The following is a 24896-nucleotide window of genomic DNA, read 5'->3' as shown; positions in this document are numbered from 1 at the left end:
CGCTTCCCATCTTGTATGTATGGAACTGATTGTTCCTTCCTAAGTGGAGCACTTTGCATTTCTCTTTATTAAACCTCATCCTGTTTACCTCTGACCATTTCTCTAACTTGCTAAGGTCATTTTGAATTATGTCCCTATCCTCCAAAGAAGTTGCAACCCCACCCAGTTTGGTATCATCTGCAAACTTAATAAGAGTACTCTCTATCCCAATATCTACATCATTGATGAAGATATTGAACAGTACGGGTCCCAAAACAGACCCTTGAGGAACTCCACTTGTTATCCCTTTCCAGCAGGATTTAGAACCGTTAACAACAACTCTCTGACTACGGTTATCCAGCCAATTATGCACCCACCTTATCGTTGCCCTATCTAAGTTATATTTGCCTAGTTTATCAATAAGAATATCATGCGAGACCGTATCAAATGCCTTACTAAAGTCTAGGTATATGACATCCACCGCTTCTCCCTTATCCACAAGGCTCGTTATCTTATCAAAGAAAGCTATCAGATTAGTTTGACATGACTTGTTCTTCACAAACCCATGCTGGCTATTCCCTATCACTTTATTACTTTCCAAGTGTTTGCATACGATTTCCTTAATTACCTGCTCCATTATCTTCCCTGGGACAGACGTTAAACTGACCGGTCTATAATTTCCTGGGTTGTTCTTATTCCCCTTTTTATAGATGGGCACAATATTTGCCCTTTTCCAGTCTTCTGGAATCTCCCCTGTCTGCCATGATTTTTCAAAGATCATAGCTAAAGGCTCAGATACCTCCTCTATCAGCTCCTTGAGTATCCTGGGATGCATTTCATCAGGACCTGGTGACTTGCTGACATCTAACTTTCCTAAGTGATTTTTAACTTGTTCTTTGTGTATCCTATCTTCTAAACTTACCCTCTCTCTGCTTGTATTCACTACGTTAGGCACACCTCCAGACTTCTCGGTGAAGACCGAAACAAAGAAGTCATTGAGCATCTCCGCCATTTCCAAGTTCCCTGTTACTGCTTCTCCCTCCTCGCTAAGCAGTGGGCCTACCCTGTCCTTGGTCTTCCTCTTGCTTTTAATGTATTTATAAAAGGTCTTCTTGTTTCCCTTTATGCCTGTAGCTAGTTTGATCTCATTTTGTGCCTTTGCCTTTCTAATCTTGCCCCTGCATTCCCGTGTTGCTTGCCTATATTCATCCTTTGTTAGTTGTCCTAGTTTCCATTTTTTATATGACTCCTTTTTAATTTTGAGATCATGCAAGATCTCCTTGTTAAGCCAAGCTGGTCTTTTGCCATATTTTCTATCTTTCCTACACAGCGGAATTGTTTGCTTTTGGGCCCTTAACAACGTCCCTTTGAAATACTTCCAACTCTCCTCAGTTGTTTTTCCCTTCAGTCTTGCTTCCCATGGGACCTTACCTACAAGTTCTCTGAGCTTATCAAAATCTGCCTTCCTGAAATCCATAACCTCAATTGTGCTGGTCTCCCTTCTACCTTTCCTTAAGATCATGAACTCTATTATTTCGTGATCACTGTCCCCTATACTGTCTTCCACTTTCAAGTTCTCAACTAGTTCCTCCCTATTTGTTAAAACCAAATCCAGAACAGCTTCTCCTCTGGTAGCTTTTTCAACCTTCTGAAACAGAAAGTTGTCTCCAATGCAGTCCAGAAACTTATTGGATAGCCTGTGCCTCGCTGTGTTAGTTTCCCAACATATGTCTGGATAGTTGAAGTCCCCCATCACCACCAAATCTTGGGCTTTGGATAGTTTTGTTAATTGTTTAAAAAAGGCCTCATCCACCTCTTCCACCTGGCTAGGTGGCCTGTAGTAGACTCCTAGCATGACATCACCCTCGTTTTTTACCCCTTTTAGCTTAACCCAGAGATTCTCTACACAGCTATCTCCTACGTTCATCTCCACTTCAGTCCAAGTGTGTACATTTTTAATATACAAGGCAACCCCTCCTCCCTTTTTTCCCTGTCTGTCCTTCCTGAGCAAGCCGTACCCTTCCATACCAATATTCCAATCATGCGTCCCATCCCACCAGGTTTCTGTAATACCAATGATATCATAGTTGTATTTATTGGTTAGCAATTCCAGTTCTTCCTGCTTATTACCCATACTTCTCGCATTTGTATATAGGCATCTAAGATACTGATTTGATCTTGCCTCCCTGTTGTGCCCTGACCCTCCTTTCTCCTTGCCATTATAGGCCGTAGTCCCCCCCATTTCCAACCCATCTCCCAGTCCCGCACATTCAGCACTTACCTGTGGGCTTTGCTCACCTGCCCCCGACAAACCTAGTTTAAAGCCCTCCTCACAAGGTTAGCCAGTCTGTGTCCAAACAAGGCCTTGTATGCTGAGTTTAATTCTTCAGCTAATAACCTGAGAACACTTTGCTGGTTTCAGTGGAATTTCAAGATTCCCTCTTGTGCTTTCATTTTGAATTACCTCTTGTTTCACTAAACCTGACTTCCTTACATTGTGGACCATGAGAACTGTGGGACAGTATGGTTATATTGTAGGCAACTTGTGCTGTTTTCTGAGCTATTTGTCTTCTTTCTCCTTGTACCAAATGACTGAACAAGTTATTGTTATATGGAGTATGCTGTACTGTTCTCCATATGCTAAGGTCTTCAGAGCAGGGATTCTCTCTTCTTTATTCAGATTTTAGCAAAATGGGGTTTGATTTGGCCCGCCGAATGTTACCATAATGTAAATAGTTAATAATACTCCTTTAGTATTGTGCTAAACAGAGAAATGCTGACACATTCCCTGATTTGCTTGCACCTTCACTGTTTTTTTCTAATTGTGGTTAAGTATTGCTCATTGCTTTATGAAAGAAAGGAGGGGAGGAGCAGAATTCGATTATGTTGAAGAAAATGGTAAAATAGCATTTATTATTATTATTATTTTTTTAATAGGCCAACAATGAAGATCCTTTTATTTCCTCCACATCAGGCTCTGTAAACAATGTGGTCATAACTAAAAATATATTTGAAGAGCCACCAGCTAAAAATGAGGATATTCCTCCTGCTTTGCCCCCCAAGACTGCAACTCCTTCAAGACCCTGCCCTCCACCACCTGGTAAAAGCTAATACTTGAGATTCCAGTAAAGTTTGTTTTGCCTTCTTCTGTAATGATGTGATGGTTGTAAGAAAACATAGTTTGATTTCCTGTGGAACTATAATAAAAGTATTCAGGAACTGGCAAAATATGAAAGAACTCTGCCCCTGTACTGCTTACACCTTCTCTGATGTTAAACTCCCCGTGAATGTTAGGTCAGCAGTTTGTTTGGAGAGAGCAAGAAACTGAAAAAAGGAGAAAACCTAACTTCAAATTTCTACAAAGAAATAGTGTTACTAGTAGGAAAGTTAGGAAGTGTGTCATTCAGTAATCATTGGCTACATGATTAACCAATAAGCAGTTCTTCATTTAAAAGGGCATAACAGCCGGTGTGCAAGCATGCTGGCTCAGTCCTGGCTTGCACCAGGTGCAACAGCTACCCTTTCTGCAGCCCAGTGTTTAAAGAGCTTGAGAGCTGATGTGCAAGCATGCTGGCTCGGTTCCGTCTTGCACCAGGTCCAAAAATATCATAGAATCAGAGCTGGAAGAGACCTCAGGAGGTCATCAAGTGTAGCCCCCTGCCCAAGGCAGGACCAATCCCAACTAAATCAACCCAGCCACGGCTTTGTCAAGCCGAGACTTGCACACTTCTAGAGATGGAGATTCCACCACCTCCCTAGGCAACCCATTCCAGTGCTTCACCACCCTCCTAGTGAAATAGTTTTTCCTAATATCCAACCTAGACCTCCCCCACTGTAACTTGAGACCATTACTCCTTGTTCTGCCATCTGTCACTACTGAGAACAGCCTCTCTCCATCCTCTTTGGAACCTCCCTTCAGGAAGCTGAAGGCTGCTATCAAATCCCCCCCCCCACCCCCACTCTTCTCTTTTGCAGACTAAACAAATCCAAGTCCCTCAGTCTCTCCTCATAAATTGTGTGCTCCAGCCCCCTAATCATTTTGGTCGCCCTCTGCTGAACCCTGTCCAATGTGTCCGCATCCTTTCTATAGTGGGGGGCCCAGAACTGGACACACTATTCCATATGTGGCCTCCCCAGAGCCAAATAAAGGGGAATAATCACTTCTCTGGATCTGCTGGCAATGCTCCTCCTAATGCACCCTAATATACCATTAGCCTTCTTGGCTGCAAGGGCACACTGTTGACGCATATACAGCTACTCATCCACTGTAATCCCTAGGTCCTTTTCTGCTGAACTGCTACTTAGCTATTCAGTCCCCAGCTTGTAACAATGCTTGGGATTCTTCCGTCCCAAGTGCAGGATGCTGCAATTGTCCTTGTTCAACCTCATTAGATTTATTTTGGCCCAATCCTCTAATCTGTCCAGATCACTCTGGACCCTATCTCTACCCTCCAGCGTATTTATGTCTCCCCCTAGTTTAGTGTCATCTGCAAACTTGCTAAGAGTGCTGGGACTGAGCCAGTGTGCTTGTGCGCTGGTTCCCAAAATACAGGTTGTACCTCCAAAAACCGGTGCTCTGTGGTCTGGCAACATCCGTTGTCTTACAGAACCACAGATGCTCCTGGATCAGAGAGCCTAAGAGCCTAAGTGCAGAAGGGCCAGCTGGCTGGGGCAACAGGGTTGGCAGCCCAGCTGGGGGCGGTACAAAACAGAGGCCAGAGCCCCACGACAACCTCCAGCATCCTGAGGCTGTGCAGGGCCATGCAGGAGTCCCCCAGCAGCACAGATTGGTGCTGGACTGGAGCCCTTTGGCAGCCCCCAGGAGCTTGGGGCTAAGGTCAGAATCCCATGGCAGCATGAGACCAGAGTCCTCCGGCAGCTTCTTGGAACTCAGGGCTGGAGCCAGAGCTCTGCAGTAGTTCCCAGAGCACAAAACTGGGGCATTGCAGCATCCCCCAGGAGTGTGGGGCTCGAGTTGAGCCTTGTGGTAGCATGAGGCTGGAGCCCCACAGTAGCCCCCTGGAGTGCAGGGCCAGGGCCAGAGCCCCACAGTAGCCCCCTGGAGTGCAGGGCCGGGGCCAGAGCCCCACAGTAGCCCCCTGGAGTGTAGGGCCGGGGCCAGAGCCCCACAGTAGCCCCCTGGAGTGCAGGGCTGGGGCCAGAGCCCCACAGTAGCTCCCTGGAGTGCAGGGCCGGGGCCAGAGCCCCGTGGCTGCCCCCGGATATGCAGGGCTGGAGTCCTGTGGCAGGAGTCAGATCCTCTGCTGCCCAGAGAGCCGGCAGCAGCTGGGCAAGCAGCCCAGCCAGGTTGAGTTGAGGTTGGGAGGCAAGTGCCTGCTGGGGCAGCTTTGGGAGCCAGTGGCAGAAGACGTCCCCTGGTCCAGCAAATTCTTTTTTTTTCGGGACCAGTCAGGTCCTGACAGTGCCAGACAAAGGAGGTCCAACCTGCACTGTAAATACAGAGTCGCAGAGGGGCGGGGGATTGGGTGTATCCGATAGCATTAACCGATAAATGATTAACCGATAAACGGATGCTTAACCGGCTGCACTATTACATCCATAGTTACTACAGAGAGCTGCCAGTAGGTGTTAATAGATAACAAATCTTAGGAGGTTCTGTGTTAAAAACAAATAACCCACTTCAGTGCAAGTACCATTGAAGGTCTCTAGTTTTCAAAACAGTTTCCTTTTTTGAAATTTAACCTCTTTACATCCCAAGTGCCTTTTCTAAGGTAACGTAGGTTAGTCAATGGAAGAGTTAGTAATAAAACCCAAGATTGCTAACTTGTAGTCTTATTCCCTAAATAATGGACCCATGCTTCCTGCCCACCAGAAGGAGCATAGATAGGTAAAGAAGCTACAGCCATTGTAACGTGTTATTGATTCAAAGCAAGTGTAGTATCTTAATTACAATGAACATTTCATTTTATTTTTTTACCTTGGAAATCAAATTTTGAAGAGATACCGGTAGGCTTAAGTGTAGTAGCAGTTGCATTCCTTTTCAAACTCCAGTCTTTATTCCATTTGCATTTAGGCTTATGTGAACACTAGTGCATTATTATGGAGTACTATATTATAAGAGTTTTAAATTGTTAACGAAAGCTATACCATAAAAATTAGACTGTCAGAAGATAGTATACAATGGTAATAAAATAACAGAATAATTAATTGGGTTCTGCTTTTGGTAAGGGAGGAACGATTTAAATCTTGCGCTATTATCAGTAAATAAAACTTTTAAAATATTAGCTCTAATTTGTAACATTATTTTGGTGAAATTTCACTCTGCTTTTTGAAGGGCAGGACTGCTTTATTTGCTTAGATTACACTTGCTGCTATTTTTGTGGCCATTTGAGTTGACTTGGATTATTTTTGATCCAGGGAAAAGACCTAACAACAAACTGGATTCTTCAGATTCCTTTAAACAGAATGATCCGTTTCAGCCTTTCCCAGGCTGTGATGTTACCAAAGAACAAGAAGCTGATCTATTTTGTGACCCATTTGCTCCCAGCAATATTGGTAAAGACACAGACACTAGCAATTTTGCAAACTTCAGTGCAGTAAGTAGATACTTTTATATATTTGTTTCTTGAGGTGAGGAAGCATTTTTAAAACTTTCTGGAATGATTCAATTATACAGGTCAAACCTTCCTTCTCTCTGGCACCATCGGGACCTGAGTGGTCCTGAACCATGGAGTTTTCTGGACAAGGGGAGGTCAAGGCTACAGAGAGTTGTAAGTGGGTGCTGATAGATAGTCTCAGCGGGAGCAGAGCCTGCGTTCCTTGCCGTCCTTCGCTGCCTCCAGCCCCCCACTGTGCCAGTCCTGACTGGGGCTGCAGCCCCTTCTGCACCAGCTCCACACAAGGGCTGGCCTCTCTGCCTCTAGCCCTGGCTGGGGATGTGCCTCCCACATCACTGGTTTGGGTTGTGCGTCCAGCTGCCGGTTCCACTTACTCCAGCACCAGCCAGGGCTGCACTCCTGACTGCTAACCTTGCTTCCTCCAAGCTTGGCTGGGGCAGCACTCGCTGCCACCAGCCCTGACTGGGGCTGCATCCTCACCCTACGCCACTCCCCACCACGCCAGTCCCAACTGAGTCTGTTTCCACAATGTGAGCCCTGGGCGGGGCTGCACGCCTCACCCTGACAACCTTAGCCAGAGCTTCGCCTCTGGCTACTGGCCCTGCTGCCTCCGACTCCGGCTGGGGATGCGCTCCCTACTGCCAGCACAACCTGGGCTGCACTTCTGAACCTGGCCAGCCGGGGCTCTCTGGTCCAGCAATATCTGTGGTCCAGTGTTGCTGGACCAGAGATTCCCAGATTTTAGAGATTCAATCTGTAGTAAAATCTTCAGATTTAATTTAAAATTGCCAAAACTTGTCTTCAGAACTATGTAATCCCTTTTCTTACCAGCTCTAATTAACTTTTAAAAGGTTCACGATATGTTTAGAGCAGGTACTTGATAAGGTACGTGTAGTTGTAATTAAGGCTGGTATAATCCATTCTTCAGTATAAACAATGCAGAATTTTGTTGTTATTATTGAGGTTATATTGATTGCGTAAAAGTTTTCCCTGAAGGGTTCCAGACTTTTACAAAGCAGTTATCAGATAATTTATGTAATTGTCTAGGTATTCTAGTTGACATCCATCATGTTATACCAGGGGTGAGCAATAATTTATGACTGGAAGGGGCTGGGCCTCAGGCCGAAGGGCCATGGCCAGGACATTTCTGTGTTTCCCCACCCACAGACCCTGATTGGTCTTGGGGTGGGGGAGCGAGCAATGTCTTTGCCCTCCCCTCCCCTCCCCCAAAGAGTACAGTCAGCTGTTCTGAAGAGCTGGCCGTTCCCTCTAGGTACCTGTGCCTCTGGCGGTGCTCCCCCCTGCTGCCCCCAGGTCAGTCACGGTCTAGGGAGGGGGAGCATGTGAAGTCTCTTGCTCCCTACACTTGCCCTGCAAGGGAGCGCCGCACTTAGAGTATACAGCTAGCTGAGCAGCGGCTGGCAGTTGACTTTAAGTGCTGAGCCCCTTGCAAGGTGGGAGGAGACTTCATGTGCTCCCCTCACCCCCAAGTGTTTATAGACCTGGGGTTCAGGGAGTGTGCAAAGTCTCCTCCCACCTTGCCCCTGTCCTGCAAGGAGAGTGCAGTGCTTAGAAGTGCTGCACTCCTCACAAAGGCAAGAGCAGACTTCGCACACTCCTCTCTCCCCCTGACCCCAGGTCAATCAGGGCTTGGGAGCAGGGAGAGTATGTGAAGTCTCCTCCTGCCCTGCCAGGAGCACTGGGTGGTTCTAAGCACTGCACACTCCTTGCAGGGCAGGGGTAGGATGGGGGGAGACTTCATGTGCTTCTCTCTGCCCCCAGGGCTTGATTGACCTGAGGGCGGGGGGAGCAGCAAGGCCTCCATGGACTGGATCAACTTGCTTGGCAGGCGGGATCTGGCCCATAGAGGCCCTTCTGCCCACCCCTGTGTTAGACTACACAATACATTTAAATATTCACAAGTTCAAATCATATGGCATGATGCGATCATTACAGAATTTAAAAATAAAATTAAGATCCTGTTAGTTTTTTTTCTTAGCAATCTCTAAAATGTTTGGTTACAATTCCAATATTCCACAATAGATAATTATATAAGGTTTGTGTTTATAAAATATAAATGAATGGAATATAATTATATTTGAGAGATAAATGGTTAGTAAATTGGAGGCACAGGTATAATAAGTTAAAATGTGGCATGTATTTATAAACAGTTATCTATTTCACATAAATCCCTGGGACCAAGCAATAAGAGCAAACTGACATTTTGAGTATGTTTCTATGTATATGAAATTATTTTCTCTGTGCTTCGCAAGTAAGAATTGTGGAAAGCTTTGCTTCTCTTCCAGCTTTCATGCCTCTTTGAGTGGATTTTTATATAATGATAGCAAGTTGTACTTATAGTAACCTGGCCAGGTTGCTCATGCTCTGTTTAGTCCTTGTAAATTGTATGTCTGGTGAGTAAACGCTGTTCCAGTTTTTAATTTGACAGGTGGTGGTTTATTAATTTGGGTTGTGCTGCTTGTTGTACTATGGAAATCTCTAAAATACTCTTCTTGCTCATACTGATTCTTAGATGGACTAGGTTGCAAACCTGACAGGGTAAAGGAGAGTGGTGGATGGAATGGTATCTTTCAGTTTCAGGGACCTTTGACTATGGGCTTCAGAAAGGAATCACATTGTTTCTCAAATTGTTTTGTGTCTACAAAAATGTCAAGTTTAGAAATAGCAGTTAACGGAGAAATGAGTTTTAGTTTTTTAAAGTAGCCATCTCTCTGTTATACTCAATCTATGCCTTCTCTGGAATGCTAATAGAACCATGTTTGGCATTAATTTTTGTACTGTATTGCTGATAATCCCATTCCTTATTTGGGACCATGACATCGAAATACTGTAATATTTGAGCAGCTCACTTCATGTTCTGTTTGCAAACATACACCTTTATCTTTTATTTTCTCTCTCCCCTCCCCCTTTTTTTCCATGTAAGGACAGGAGAGCAGTTACAGAGGTACTTGGCTTATACTGTATTCCTCTGCAGAATCATTTTTCTAGTGACACCAGCTGCACAGTTCATTCTGCAGTCACTGCCACTGGGAAAAATATCTTTAAAGGAGCACAACACTGTTAAATGAGGGAAAAGATAGTTGTTCCACAGTGCCAGATGTATCCTGTAGTGTATGAGGGACTACCAATTTATTCACATTTGGTTGGAAAGAGTCCCGTGGAGGGCAACAAAAATTATTAGGGAGCTGGAGTACATGGCTTTTGAGGAGGGGCTGAGAAATCTGGTCTTATTTAATCTTCAGAAGAGAATAGTAAGGGGGGATTTGATAGCAGCCTTCAAGTACCTGAAGGGGTCCCAAAGAGCTGGAGAGAGAGGCTGTTCTGAGTGGTGACAGATGTCAGAACAAGGAGCAGTAGTCTCAAGTGGCAGTGGGGGAGGTCTAGGTTGGATATTACGAAAAAATATGTAATTAGGAAGTTGGTGAAGCAGTGAAATGGGTTACCTCAGAAGGTGGTGGAATCTACATACCTAGAGGTTTTTAAACCCCAATTTGACAGATCCTTGGCCGGGGTAATTTAGTTGGGATTGGTCCTGCTTTTAGCAGGGGATTGACCTCGATGATCTCCTAAGGTCTCTTCCAACTCTTCCTGAGGTCTCTGATCCTAATACCTAGAATTTTTTTGTTAAACAGTTTAAAGTGATTGATGCAGTAGCATTGTTTTCTCTGTCTAAATTTAGGACTCAGTTTTGTTCATTAGGATTGCTCATATGCTTGAAGTTATGAGTACTTTGCATAGGTCACTGTGTTCAGCAGATTCCCAGATTGTATCTTTAAATTGGTGATAATTGAACAGGTAGTATTTTTGATCAAACAGTTAATCTTCAGGACTGTGCTAGTGCAATTCTTATTTAAACTACAAATGAAATTGTACCAGGCTACTCTTGAAACACATTTTTCAGCACAGAGACAAATTCTAAACCTAAAATAAATCCATGATATTTTGAAACAGTTTAAATGTACTTGAGTCTGAGAGTCTTTGTATTGTGCAGTTACATTCTGATTAAATCCATATTTATTTATTTATTTATTTATTTATTTATTTATGTATTTAAATTGCAGTATCCTACTGAAGAAGATATGATTGAATGGGCTAAGAGGGAAAGTGAGAGAGAAGAAAAAGAGAGACTTGCAAGATTAAAACAACAAGAGCAAGAAGACTTGGAGCTGGCTATTGCACTCAGTAAATCTGAAATATCAGAAGCATGAAGCTTAGAACAACATTGTCTTATGTCAACTGTTTTGTCCCTTTTTCCTGAAAAATTAACCTATTTGAAATGTTAATCAGAAGCTACCTATGAACAGCAAAATATGAAAGGTTTTAAATTCCCGCAGTTGTGATTTAATAATCACCTTTATATTTCTCCCATTTTGATATGCAAGTTTCCTAAATTTTTTCACTAAGCTTATCAGTTAACAGAATGCTGCTTCCATGAGTTTTCTCCTAGAACTTTTAGTCTGTGTAATTTTTCTTCTGTAAACCCATGACATCAAAGTGTCTTTATGTAATATAGAAAGATTAGGTAGATTTAATCTCCTTAAGGAAAGTGGTTATCGTTCTGGTGATATGTGAAGATATCTTTATGAACCCTTGTAATTATGGAAGACCAACGTTGAGACATCAGACAAGCAAAATATTGTCTCAATCATGTTCCTTTGGAAAGTATGTTGTTGAAAGGGGTATAATATTAAAGATGAAGGTGAAAGCCTGCATTTTATATTTTGTACCATGGTGTACAGAGCTGAGTAATTAAAAAAAAATTAACAAAGAACAGATTAGCTTCTGTGCAGATTGTGTGCAGTCTCATAAAAAGGCCAGATCCTTCTACTATCTGTTTATGGTATAGAAGGTGTGTGGACATTTCTGCTGAATTCCATCTTTAGTTATTTTTAGATTTGAATATTCCATTAATTTTAGCATATACTCTCTCAGAAAACATATTTCAGGAAAGTAAAGCATATTTCCTACCTGTAAATAAATCAGTGTATAATGCAGGCAATGAGAGTAAAGTTTAAGTATAATCTGTGAGCAAGTATAATTGAGCAGAAGATGAACATGGCAGTTACTCTGCCTTCCTGACCCCCTTCCAGCCAGGTTGTTACAGTTGTTTGAAATCTTTTGTACTTTTTCAGAGCAGACTTCAGTAATGCTGGAACTGTCGAGTGCTTTATTTTATATTATTGTTAATGAAGGTTTTACTGCTGGACTTGAAATTAAGAGTACAAGTGGGAAAGATTGAAACTTTAATTGCTTTTTTGCATGGTTATAAGGTTGGGAGGCTTGAAGCAAGATTTTTTTTGTAACATCGAAAAACTAAATGGATAATTAACATGAATTCACTGTTGGCCAAAATGACTCAAAAAAATGGAAGCCCCACTTCTAGTTGAGCCAGTATACGTCTAAGCTGGCAATGTGGTAAATTTGAATTTGAAGTAGGATAGAGAAGTAGGACAAATAAAGGCATAGTTTAACTTTATACAACAGTCTTTTTCTATACATTTAATTTATTGAATGTCAACTGATAGTTGCACCTTATTAAGAAAAACTGATTTATAATTCTTTATGGTCACTGAGTCAAAGTAGGTTGATAAAATGTTAATGAAAGTAATTTATTGCCTGTTGTATAAATGTAAGAATGTCAGATCCATTTGTGTCATTCCAAATGATGCTTTTTTGATCCTGTACACACACACACACACACACACACACACACACACACACACAATTGGACTGCAGCAATATATATCTGATGTTCTTCCTTGCACTTTTTATTTTGGTGTATTTATCCTGAGATTAGAAGTGTTTCAAGACAAAAATAATCACAAAACTTGTGTGAAGCAAGGAATGATTCATTAGCCACACTTTTAGTTTGTTTTAAAAGTTCCAGTTAGCTAGGGTCACTGCTGCAAGCGATTTTGAAGAAGGCAATTTTCATTCTTTCAGGAAAATGGGTAACTTGACTTGGACAGCTTTTCTTTTGCACTGGGAAAAGAGCATTTGCAACATCCGCTCAAAAAAGCAACTTAAAGAAACCTCATGCAAGTATTAAATATCTATAACTTATGTATACAACCTTTGTAATAAGTGTACACTAATCTTGCATATTGTATGCTTAACTGGACTACAGATTCTTATCTTTTGTTAAAAATGTATACTCAGTGGACCAATACAATATTATATGTATATATTATATATATTCATGCTTTCCTGTGTGGAATTTAAAGTTTTGAGTCATTTGATGTTACATTTCATGTTACTGACTCTGAGTAGTTAAGATTACCAATAAACCACTGCTGTGAGCTAAATGGCATTACTTATTAATTTTAACTGGCTCTTGAAAACTTGGCCACATGGGGTTAGCCTTTATTTATAGACTCTACATTTGTTTAAAAGTCTAACAGTAGCCTGTAATTATGAAGAAATAAAGTTTAAAGAAATAAATGGTCTCTGTCTCTTCAGAATGGTGACAATGAACAATAAAAGACCTTATAGACAAACTACAGACTCTTCTCATCTAAAGCATGAAATAAAAGTTTGAATCTTTGGTCGGCATTTTCAAACATGGACACCTACAGTTAGTCTCCCAAATACATGTTTAGGCACTTGAATAGAAGCAGCCTGTCATTTCAAAGCCCTGGCGTACCTCCTATCGAGCTCCAGTGTAGTTTAAAACTGATCAGACTCCAAGCCACTTCCGTTTTTCGGAGTTGACAGTCAATCCTGGCCACCATTGTACTCAACAGGAGCTGCAGGTGTTCAGCACTTAAGAAGCAGCCTGAATTTCAATGTATGTGCCCAAGAATGGATTTTAGGAACCCAGGCTTGAAAATTTTGGCAGTGATCTTTCTCTTCAGTTTTGTTTGTGAAAATATGAAGGGATGACATAAGAGCATCAGTCTAGATTAAGGATGTTAAAATGGGGTTATTTGTATAAATGTGTAACTGCTGAATTTTTTAGCGGTTACACATTTACATGCAGTGGGGGAGGCATGAGCTGGCTTTTAAGCCAGCTCCCGTGCCAGCACTGGTTGCCATTTTCCTTCTTCCCACCTGTGTTCAGGTTCCCACCTCCCCTCCCTCGTGCTGCTGCCTCTGATACAGCATGGGTGAGGGCAGGCTTTTAAGCCAGCTCCTGCCTCCCTTTCTTCCTCCCTCCGCATGGGGTGGAGAGAGCAGGCAGCTCCACAGGATCTGCCCTGTGCGGGGAGTCAGTTTAAAAGCTGGCTCCCCCATGCACACCTGCTTGCCTCCTCATTCCTCCACTGCCTTTAACTGCCTGTAACTGAGAGGGTTAACCAATGAGTCCAGCCTCATCGGTTAACTGTGTACTCAGATACATGTTCACACCCCTAGTCTAGATATAAATTGTGAGTTGCACATGGTTTTAGTAGCTTAAACAATTCTTAAATCCGTAAAATCTTAGTTTGGCATTTTTTTATCTGACTTGTAAAATTTAGGGTATGTGATAACTGATTGTTAGAACATTTACTGGAAAGTTCTACAAGTGTGAAGTATTTTGTTGTGCAAGTAAAACATTCTTATAACCTGTCTTCTTCCAGAGGTCCCCATGGATGCTCCTCACTTGGCCTTGGATCAGAGATTTTGAAGCAGTTACTGCTGGACCGTGTGTGCACAGCATGAATCAGCATACACCGTGCTAGTCATCACTACGAATGCGCAGCCCGATCTCTCCCATTTCTTCTCAACCACTGTTGGCCTGAGAGTGCCGTAGTTCTTCTTTGAGTGGTCTCCCATGGGTGCTCCACTACTGGTGTCAGGCTCATCCCGGTGCCACGGGTTGGAGACTTGCCATAAGTCGTGCTCCGCTGGACCGCGCATGCACAACCAGCACCTCGCTCAATTCGTGCTTTTCATCTGTTGCACCGGGTATGGCCGCGCCCGGTACGGCCCCGCCCAGCTCTTCTCAACCGCCCTTGGTCACGGACAGAGCTCCCTTTTCTCCTCAGTGTTCCTCAAACAAGTATCTGTAAATAGTTGACAAGTTAATAGTTTTTAGTAGTTCTTCTCAATCTGTTTTAGTTATACTTTGTGTTATAGTTTTAAAAAAAAACAGTTTTAAGTAGCTTAACCGTTACAGATCAGCCGCCTAAAATAAATAAATAAATAAAATAAAATCCGAACAACAAAAAACAAGAAAATGACGCTAAAATGCCTGGCTCTCCAAGTTTTAAAAAATGTACCGTCTGCCGCGAGGCAATGCCGGCCTCAGACGGCCATACGGCATGTATCAGGTGCTTGGGGAGGCGCATGTGCCACAAAAATGCACCCATTGCTGCAAGCTGACTGCCAGAGCTTGGAGAGACCAAGAGATGCACCTAAAATTGATATTGTTCGACAAGGAGCTCCAACCTTCTGACGCCCCTCTGGCTGCTAGCGCTGAACACGCTACACAAAAATGCAGGGCTTTTTCTCCTAGGACTGCCGCTTGAAAGAAAAATGGCTTCTGTCAGTGGGAGTTCCGAAAGAGCTCCAGAGTAAAGTTGAAGATCTTCCATTCAACAAACAGTGGCTGATTGCCACTAAGACAGATGGGGTCCTTCACTCAGGGAAGGAGTCTTGTACCACTCTTCACACGCTGAGAATGTATACGCCTCCCTACAAGCGTAAACGTTATTACACCTACCAAAGAAGGTATGACTATACACTCCACAAGTAACAGCACTGCACTCTTGATCAGTGGCGCTTCAGACAACAGCCACAACAGAAGTGACCTTGGGCGGCCCGTTCGTCAAATCAACCTTCTTCAAAGCAGCAGATTTGACTGCTTTGTCGAGGATGCGCACAAGTTCTTCTGTTTCACTATCTGCTAAGACCATATTACCATCAGTGGGTCAACATCATCTCGGACCGATGGGTCTTAGAAATAGTAGCATCCAGTCGCACTATTCCGCTCACCTCCATACCCCCAACTACCCCATCCACCCCATCCCTCTTCAGGGACCCATCTCACAAGGACCTACTGAAACATAGAGAGAGTGCCCAATGAGTTCCTGGGGAAAAGATTTTATTCTCGGTATTTCCTCATTCCCAAAACGTCCAGGGGATGGAGACCTATTCTAAATCTACGAAACCTAAACCCAATACCTTCAGAAGCAATGTTTCAAGATGGTGACCCTAACCACGATTATACCATCACTGAATAACGGAGATTGGTTCACGGTCCTCAGCTTACAGGACGCCTATTTCCATATTGCGATACATGTGGCACTCAGGTGTTTTCTTCGATTCGTAGTAGGAGATGAACATTTTCAGTACAGAGTACTTCCTTTCGGCCTCGCATCTGCTCCCAGGGTGTTGTCCAAAACCCTGGCAGTAGTTGCAGCCCACCTTCGCAGGACAGGGATTATGATATTTCCCTATTTAGATGACTGCCTCCTCAGAGGTCGCACCTGTTCAGAGACGCGCAGAATGGTAGCGATAATGAGACAGACATTCAAGTCCCTTGGACTCATTAAAAACATACCAAAATCATCACAAGAGCCAGATCAAACTCTGATTTTCATAGGAGCTCAAATCTACTCGATTTTGGCACAAGCATATTTACCTGTCAAACATTTCCACGCAATTCAGGACCTAATAAACATGCTGATGCAGTCGTCAATACTTCCCATGTGCGTTTTCCTATAATTAATGGGCCACACGGCAGCTACCACCGTCGTGGTCCAACATGCAAAGTTACATTTTCGTTGCCTCCAGCATTGGCTGGCCTCCATTTACATTCCTGTGAAGCACAGCATCACAAACTGGTAGTTCTACCACAGCACGTCCAAGAATCTCTCCAGTAGTGAACCGCCACCACCTTTCGCCATCCCCAACCATCGAAACAGATAACCACAGATGCTTCCCTCATCGATTGGGGAGCTCACACAGGCAAGTTAATAGTTCAGGGCTGTTGATCCGAAGCAGAAATGTTGCTACACATCAACATACTTGAGCTCAGAGTAGTGTTTCACGCCTGCAGACATTTCAAATCCTATACAATGGGCACAACAACATTGCAACGATGTATTACGTCAACAGACAAGAGGGGGCTCAGTCTCGATCCCTCTGTGCAGAGGCGATCCACTTATGGAACTGGTGTATTCGCAATGACATTACCCTCATAGCATCGTACTTACCTGGTGCCAACAATGCTATTGCGGATTCACTTAGCAGACAATTCCTTCACGATCCCAAGTGGGAAATCCGGGCCAACATTCTGCATCATATCTTCTGTCGTTGGGGTTTCCCTATGATAGACCTATTTGCTACTTACACCAATGCGAAGTGCCCAAAATATTGCTCCAGAGCAGGAATTGGCCATCAGTCCTTGGGAGATGCCTTTTCTTCTCCATTGGGGAACGTCGTTACTCTGCATTCCTACCAGTTGTCCTTGTATCCAGGGTCCTAGAAAAAATCAGAGTGGACGCAGCCCGGGTGGTTCTCATAGCCCCTGCTTGGGCACGGCAACCATGGTACCCAACACTTCACCAAATGTCCATGCAAATATCATACCGCTTCCTCACCCTCCCCGCGCCAGATCTGCTCACTCAACAGAACGGCTCTCTGTTTTATCCTACATCTGACCACTTGGATGCTAAGTGGTTCCGTGCATCTGAGGACCGTTGTTCCGAACGTAGGAAGGACTCCACAAGAGCCACTTACTTGGCTAAATGATCTAGATTTAAAATATGGTGTAACAGTAATTATATAAATCCACACACTTCACCGTTGCACCATGTACTTAATTATATCCTACACTTGCAAAGAGCAGGACTTTCAATAGCCTCCTTGTGGGTACATCTAGTGGCAATTAACGCATTTCACCACGCCATGGAAGGGTGCGTCATTATTCTCCCATTCTACCACCAAAAGGTTTTTGAAGGGGCTCACAAATCTTAATCCACCACGGAAGCCCCCACCACCTTCATGGAATCTTGATTTGGTACTAAACACCTTAACACGTTCCCCATTCGAACCAATGGCTACGACTCACTGCACTTACGATTAAGATGCTCTTTCTGCTGGTCATAATGTCGGCATGCAGAGTAAGTGAGCTAGCAGCCCTCATGTTATCTCCACCATATACAGTGTTCAGTAAGGACTCAATAACGTTGAGATACTATCTAGCATTTATTCCTAAAGTCTGTACTGAATTTCACATGAACAAGCCAATCGTTCTTCCCTGCTTCTGTCCCAAACCGCACGCCTCTTCGCGTGAAGCAATTCTCCATACGCTCGACGTACATAGAGCCCTTGCGTTCTATATCAACAGGACGCAAGGAATCCGGAAAACAGACCATCTTATCATATCACTAGCAGATCGCTCCAAGGGCCAACCACTATCTTCTCAACGCACTGCAAAGCTAATAGTTGCATGTATTACTACCTTTTATTCAAACTGCAATAAGTCGCTCCCATCACAACCTAAGGCTCATTCGACAAGAGCAGTAGCAACATCTACCGCCTTTATAAGAGGAGTCCCGTTTTGTGACATTAGCCGAGCAGCAACATGGTCCTCCAATATCACTTTCATGAGGCATTATGCGATCGTACAGCAGTTTGCTTCAGACTCCTCAGTGGCCTCAGCAGTACTCCTACTCTATCACAAACTTTGATTCTGTAGCCCACCTTCCGGACTGGGATACTGCTCCAAAGCCACCAGTAATGGAGTACCCACGAGGACCACGCGAAGAAGTTACTCTCCTTTGTGCAGTAACGATGGTTCTTCGAGATGTGTCCTCATGGGTGCTCCACAACCTGCCCTCCTCCCCACTCCAGAATCTTGGTTTTCTTTCTCATTACAGATGACCAAGCGGGTGAGAGGAACTGGGTGGGGCCGGACCGCGTGCGATGGATGAAAGGCGCAAATGGCGCGAGGCGCTGGCAGTGCATGCTTAGTCTGGCGGAGCACGGCTATGGCAAGTCTCCGATCTGCAGCGCTGGGACGAGTCCAACATCCGGGCTACGTCTAGACTGCAAGCCTATTTCAAAAGAGTGTCTAGACAACAATCAGTACTTTTAAAAAAAAGCAAGCTGCTTTTTTGAAAGAGAGCACCCAGGTAGTCTGGATGCTCTCTTGCGAAAAAGCACAGTTTGCATTACATAGCGCCTTTTTTCGAAAGAGCACTTTTGAAAAAAAGTGTTATACCTCATAAAATGAGGCTTTCTGCAGTTGAAAAAACTGCTACGTTCTTTCAATTTACTTTTGAAAGAATGCAGCAGCAGTCTAGATACAGGGGAAGTTTTTTCAAAAAAAGGTCACTTTTTTTGAAAAAACCCTGTAGTCTAGACACACCCCGGTAATGGAGCACCCACGGGGACACATCTCGAAGAACCATCGTTACTGGTTGAAGGTGAGTGACTTCTTCTCTGCCTTACTGACACTCTTCAACTAGTTATTAGCCATTAATTGTTAGTTGTTAATGTTCTTCTTACGTAGTCAGTAGTTAATTGTAGTTTAAAAACATTTTCATGTTGCCGATACGCAAACCCAATCTGACAGTCATTCGCAATGTGTCAGATGTTTAGGAGAGCACCATTCATTGCAAGATTGTCTCCACTGTACGAAACTCAAGGCCAGGACTCGCAGAGACAGGGATCTTTGCCTAGAACTGATCCTGGTGGAGAAAAAGGCACACTCTGCTTCAGATCCGGGAAGGCAGCCAGAGAGGTATGGTCACCCCAAGGCTTCCCTCAGGGCAAGATGGCACTAAAAAAAGAGGAGTTCCTCTGTGCCTTATCAGCCCTCTTCCAGAAAATGGTCTCTGCCCAAACCATCGGCACAGAGGTCCTGCGTCAGCACTTATGACATGCCGGGTACCTCAGGAGTTTAGGCACCATCAGCTGCAAGTGGTACCGTCGGCAAAGGGCTTACGCACCGCCCTAAAACCATACCAGTACAGACCACGATGTACCATCATCTACATCGGTACTGTCTCACCATCAGTGTACCAACAACTTCAGCAGTACTGATCACCATGGCACCAACATCACCGTCGGCACCATGCCCGACGGCACCAATCATTTTCCTCCACGCTGACGGTGCCCCCTCCTTCGGCACCGACCAGAGTTGCAGCACCAGTTGTATACTCAGTACTGCCAACATACCAGCAATCTTGTCCATCCATGCCAAACACACCATCGGCACCATAGAGACATACACTACAAACTCCAGCACTGATCCTTGTGGCACCATTGCCGTACATGCTAAATGTTGACGTAGCAGTCACATCTGTCCCTCAGTCACCCCTTTCTGGCATGGATGCTTTCCCAGTACCTATGACATCACATGCTCTATCCCCAGTGCCATTGCAATTCTCCAACGAAGGGGTACAAGCCTCCTTCTCCGCACTGCAGCCCTCCAGTGCAATATTACAAGCCCCAATATGAACCAAGGTTGATTTTCCCCCTTGGTATGGGCACCACTGGGTGCCTCCTCCGTTACTATGTCTGGCACAGTAGCCATATTGGAGTCCCTGGGGCTCATACAGGAGACATCACAGCTTGCAACCAAGCCCTTACAAACACACTGCCTCCCTTACACCACACACAACCTCATCGATGCAGCAGTCAGAACCTCAGGTGCCCCAACCAATGGAGGAGTCACCCCCCGATATGTCACCACCTACTAACTCATCTTCATCACCGGATGAGGCCATGATGCCACCTCCACTTTCAGCCACGGATGACTTCAAGCACTTCAATGAACTCTTTAAGAGAGTTGTGGTTGAGCTCAAAATCACCACAGAAGTGGCACAAACCCCAGCATGCGCTCACCAATATACTCCAGGCTGTTCCATCCTACAAAATTGCCCGCCCCATCAATCCCGCCATTTTGGACCTGACCAATACAATTCGGCAGGATAACAATCCTAACAGAAACCGAACCTGGGCTCAAAGTCTTCGGGCTTGGCCCCTCAACCCCCACTGACCAACAAGCAAATTTGAATGCTTGGTCAAGGGCCCCAAAAATACCCTCCAACTTTCAATGCCGAGAATGACCACACAAACGTTCCAAAATCGGCTTTGCCCATTCTACTACATCACATCAGATTGGTACTCGACATTGTCTGGTTACATCATCCCATTCCTCTTGATGCCTCCTATCTGCCCGCCTACCCTGTCCAAATCAGCCAGTCTTTGCATAGATGTCCTGTTTCTTCAGGCCAGCATCATAATTACAACAGATGCTTCCCCCACCGGATGGGGCACTCAGTTCCAAGATCAGACTGCCCAAGGCCTCTTGTCAACTCCAGAGATGTCTTTACACATAAATCTATTATAATTGTGCGTCGTACACAATGCTTGCAGTCATTTCCTGCCTTCCATTACCAACAATCATGTCCTTGTCCTCAGACAACATTGCTTGTGTCTTCTATATCAACAGACAAGGAGGGGCCAGATCTCCATCCCTTTGCCCCAAAACCATAAAGCTATGGAATTTTTGTATCAGCCACAACATCCAGCTCTCCACAGTTCACATACCAGGTGTTTCCAACATGCCAGCAGATGCTTTCAGCAGACGCTTTCCCCAACATCACAAATGGGTGCTTGACATCTCGATAGCACGCTTCCTATTTCACAAGTGGAGCTGACCATCAATAGATCTATTTGCAACGCCGCACAAAACCAAATGCACCCAGTTTTGCTCAAGAGCGGGTATAGGGACAGGATCTCTCAGGGATGCCTTCCTCATCCAGTAGAATCACGACCTCCCTTATGCCTTCCCTTCCCACCCACCCCCCATACCGCTTCTGGCCGAGGCTGTTCAGAAGATCAGGACGGATGGCTCCACAGTCTTCCTTATAGCCCCCGCCTGGCCAAGATAACCGTCGTATACCTTCCTGCTCAGGATGTCGATTAGCACACCCATCAATCTCCCTCTCCAATACAATCTAATCACTCTGGGGCAGACAACCCAAACCTACCCAGATCTGCACAAGCTACATCTAATAGCATGTCTCCGTGGCTCTCCAACTTAGAACTAGACCTCCTGGAACAGGTTCGAACAATCCTCATCCACAGCCGTAAGGACTCCACCCGCGCTTCTTACACTTACAAGTGGAAGTGATTCTCAGCATTGTGTACATCAAAGGGGCAGGATCCAACTTCAACATCCCTGTCCTTCATCCTTGATTATCTACTCGCCTTAAAGCAATCATCACTCTTGTTTAGCTTCATCAAGGTACACCTAGCAGCCATTACAGCCTTCCACTGCAAAATTGACGGCCACTCCGTACTTACTCACCCCATCACCAAAAGGTTTCTCAAAGGATTGCATCTTTTACATCCTGATCTGGTATCTCGGACTAGTACTACTAGCCTTGACTAAGCCACCTTTCAAGTCCCTCATCTCTTGCTCCCTTTCTTACCTCTCCATGAAGGTTGCATTTCCTGGTTGCCGTCACGCCAGCCTGTGGCCGACCCACCTTGTACAGTGTTTCACTGTGATAGGATTACCCTTTGCACACATCCAAAATACTTATCAAAGGGTCCTTCATCATTCTATCTAAACGAAACTGTAAACCTACCTGTATTCTTCCCAAAGCCACACACAAATGCATTTGAGTCTCCCATGCACACCCTCAATGTTCGACAAGCTTTGTCTTTTTATCTAGGAAGAAGTAGGCCCTTCAGACAATCACTTCATCTATTCCTTGCATTCGCCAATCAAGCAAAGGGACAACCCATTTCGAAACAGAGGCTGTCGAAATGGATTAGAGACTGTATTAAAAACTGCTTACATGCTCACGGGCCTACAATCACCATAACGCTTGACAGCTCATTCCACCAGGGCCGTGCCTGCTTCTGTGGCGTACCTATGCAAAGTGCCACTAATGGACATTTGCAGGGCAGCCACCACAACTTACCTTTGCCAAGTACTGCACACTTTCCTATGCAGTCAACACCACAGTGGGCTCCATGGTATTATCTTCTGCCTACCTTAACATTCCAAAGTCCCAGCCACCAAGGGGTGAAACTGCTTGCTAATCGCCAAGCGTGGAGCATCCTCAGGGACCTCTCGAAGAAGAAACCAAGGTTACTCACCTTGTTCAGTCACTGGAGTTCTTCGAGATGGTGACCCCGTGGATGCTCCACAATCCACCTTCCTCCCCTCTGCTTCAGACCTGGGGGCTTCCAGGGTGGAGTAGGAACTGGAGGGATCGGGCTGCACATGCGCCCTGCAGACCAGCATAGTGCACGCTGGTTCATGCTGTGCATGCACAGCCCGGCAAGGACTGCTTCAAAACCTCCAATCCAGGTGCCAGGACAGTACCAAGACCAAGTGTGGAGCATCCATGGGGACACCATCTCGAAGTGCTCCAGTTACTGCACAAGGTGAGTAACCTTCATTTTAATGTTGAAATGATAGCACAGTGGTGATATTGTTGACATTTTCATGATTTGTTATCTACTAAGTTTTGAAACTTTCTGTGATATTTATTGTTATTCCAGTCTACTGTCGAGTTTTCAGATAAAGAAATATTCAACCATTATTCTAGTGCTTAAATGACTTGGGGAAGTTTGGGTGCTTTGAGATTTTTTTCATGTATCAAAAACGAAGTATAGTCAGGCAGTAATATATTTCCATATGCTAGGGATGAGGAAAGAGAAGACAGAGATAGGTATGTGTACTCAGAGTATGGATCAGAATCAATTAATTAGTCCTGCCCAGTATTCCCTCTGACATCTTCTATCCTCGGGTTGGTTGAATTTTCTTTTGCGTGGGTTGAAATTTAAGTACATTACCAAAATTGAGGTAGTGTGTGGGTGTGCACCACCAATACAAACAAAGCACACACACACACTGAGCACCCCAGAAAATATTAACACACGGCTTCAGGTTTTGTAGAGAGATGCATGTTTCAAAGAGCTTACAAATAAGATTTTATCCTACAAAACAAATAGCATCACACCTAGTACTTGCTACTTCTGACTCAAAAGAGGCAGAACTCTACCACATAACAAAAGTCTGCAATTCAATATACCATGTATTAATTAGTAACACAGGATTTTAAAAAAATCATTAAGATCAGAGTTTTAGGTATCTGCAACACTAAAAAAAACCTGTTAAAAATCTTTTTCTTTCTTACTTTAAGCCATTAATAGCTTATGTAAACTTTGTTTGAAATGTAATCATGCACATGTCCTCCTGGCGTGTGCACACACACACCCAGTGCAGCCTGCTGCCCCCCCCCTTCAACTCAGACAGGTAGAGGACTGCAGCAAGTGAGTCGGGGACACCCCAAATTCCCCCCTCCACCTCACTGCACAGATGCCAGCACCCACGCACCCCCTTTCTCTACACCTACCCCTGTGCAGTCTGCTCCCCCTAGCCCAGGTGGGAGCTGGGATAAAATCCTGCTTCTCAAACTAGCAGGCACCAGCAGTCTGCCCTGTCCTAACTCCCAGCTAAACCACAAATTATCCACACCTCCCCCACCTCACAGCATAAACAAACTCCCCCCACTTCACCCGAGTGCTAGCACCTACCTACCCCATTCAGTTTGCCCCTTATCTTCCTCTTCCCAGGAGACTTGAGAGTGCTGAGTTCCTGCCTCTCCTTGTGCAGATGGGACTCTCCAAACTCCCTTTTGACTCCGCCTCAGCCAATCACTCCCTCCTCCCCCCTCCCCCCCCACTTATTGTCTCCATATCTTCCTTGTTTACCTTCTCTGGGAGCCACTCAGTTTCAAACACAAGCAGCTCTGCTTACCTGCTTGCTTAGCATGATGATGCCCTGCCCCCTGCTGGTCAGCTGAACTCCCTGCCTGCTCAGGAGTTTTGAACTTCTGGGGGTAGCTTAGAAAACAGCTGCGCAGTCATGCAGCTTACAGAGAACTTAGGTCCTGCAACTGGACAACTGTGCTGAAATTTGGAAAAATTGAATTAGGGTAGTTCCCTAGTACACAAATGTCCACTAGCCAAAACCTAGCACTAATCAGGGTGGATTGATTTAAATGAAGTTATCATAAAAGCTAAGACAAAGCCCCATTGAGCTCACTTCTGTTTTTTGAGAAAACAAGTATAGAATGGGGATTCCCTGGGAAAAGCTGAGTTATGCTGAAGTAAAGTAGGGAATAATGTCATCACCAGGGCTCGCCGAACTGCACATGCGCAGATCGCCCAAACCCGGCTCTTCCGGGTTGTAATCTACTTGCCACAGGCAAGTAGATTACATAGTTTGTCGAGCCCTGGTCATCACCATTATGGTCTGGGGCCATGATGTTCCAAAATAAGGGACATGGATAAGTAATATAAAAAAAGACACTCAGTGGCAACCAGCAACTTTAGATTTCTATTACCACGGTTTTC

At 44.6% G+C, this 24896-nt stretch overlaps 1 protein-coding gene and 1 long non-coding RNA gene across 3 annotated transcripts in view; one reads left to right on the top strand and one right to left on the bottom strand.

The window, feature by feature from the left end:
* The window catches only part of EPS15 (epidermal growth factor receptor pathway substrate 15), a 125677-nt gene extending 112658 nt beyond the window's left edge, over nucleotides 1–13019 (top strand). For both annotated transcript variants that reach the window (XM_075935959.2, XM_075935960.2), the window contains 3 exons: nucleotides 2917–3079; nucleotides 6358–6536; nucleotides 10640–13019. In XM_075935959.2, coding sequence (XP_075792074.1) covers nucleotides 2917–3079; nucleotides 6358–6536; nucleotides 10640–10786 — 489 coding nt within the window. In that variant the 3' untranslated portion in view covers nucleotides 10787–13019. The remainder of the gene's footprint in view (nucleotides 1–2916; nucleotides 3080–6357; nucleotides 6537–10639) is intronic.
* A 641-nt stretch (nucleotides 13020–13660) lies between these two features.
* LOC142830538 (uncharacterized) lies at nucleotides 13661–24818 on the bottom strand. The gene is made up of 3 exons (XR_012905848.2): nucleotides 24079–24818; nucleotides 16855–16985; nucleotides 13661–14563 (listed from the first exon to the last, which is right to left on the bottom strand). It is a non-coding gene; the product is annotated as an uncharacterized LOC142830538 (long non-coding RNA).
* Nucleotides 24819–24896: the final 78 nt, after the last annotated feature.

Source organism: Pelodiscus sinensis, chromosome 9 (genome assembly GCF_052426305.1).
Source record: "Pelodiscus sinensis isolate ZL-2025 chromosome 9, ASM5242630v1, whole genome shotgun sequence".
Classification (NCBI taxonomy): domain Eukaryota; kingdom Metazoa; phylum Chordata; order Testudines; family Trionychidae; genus Pelodiscus; species Pelodiscus sinensis.
This window is presented reverse-complemented; position numbering and strand designations above follow the sequence as displayed.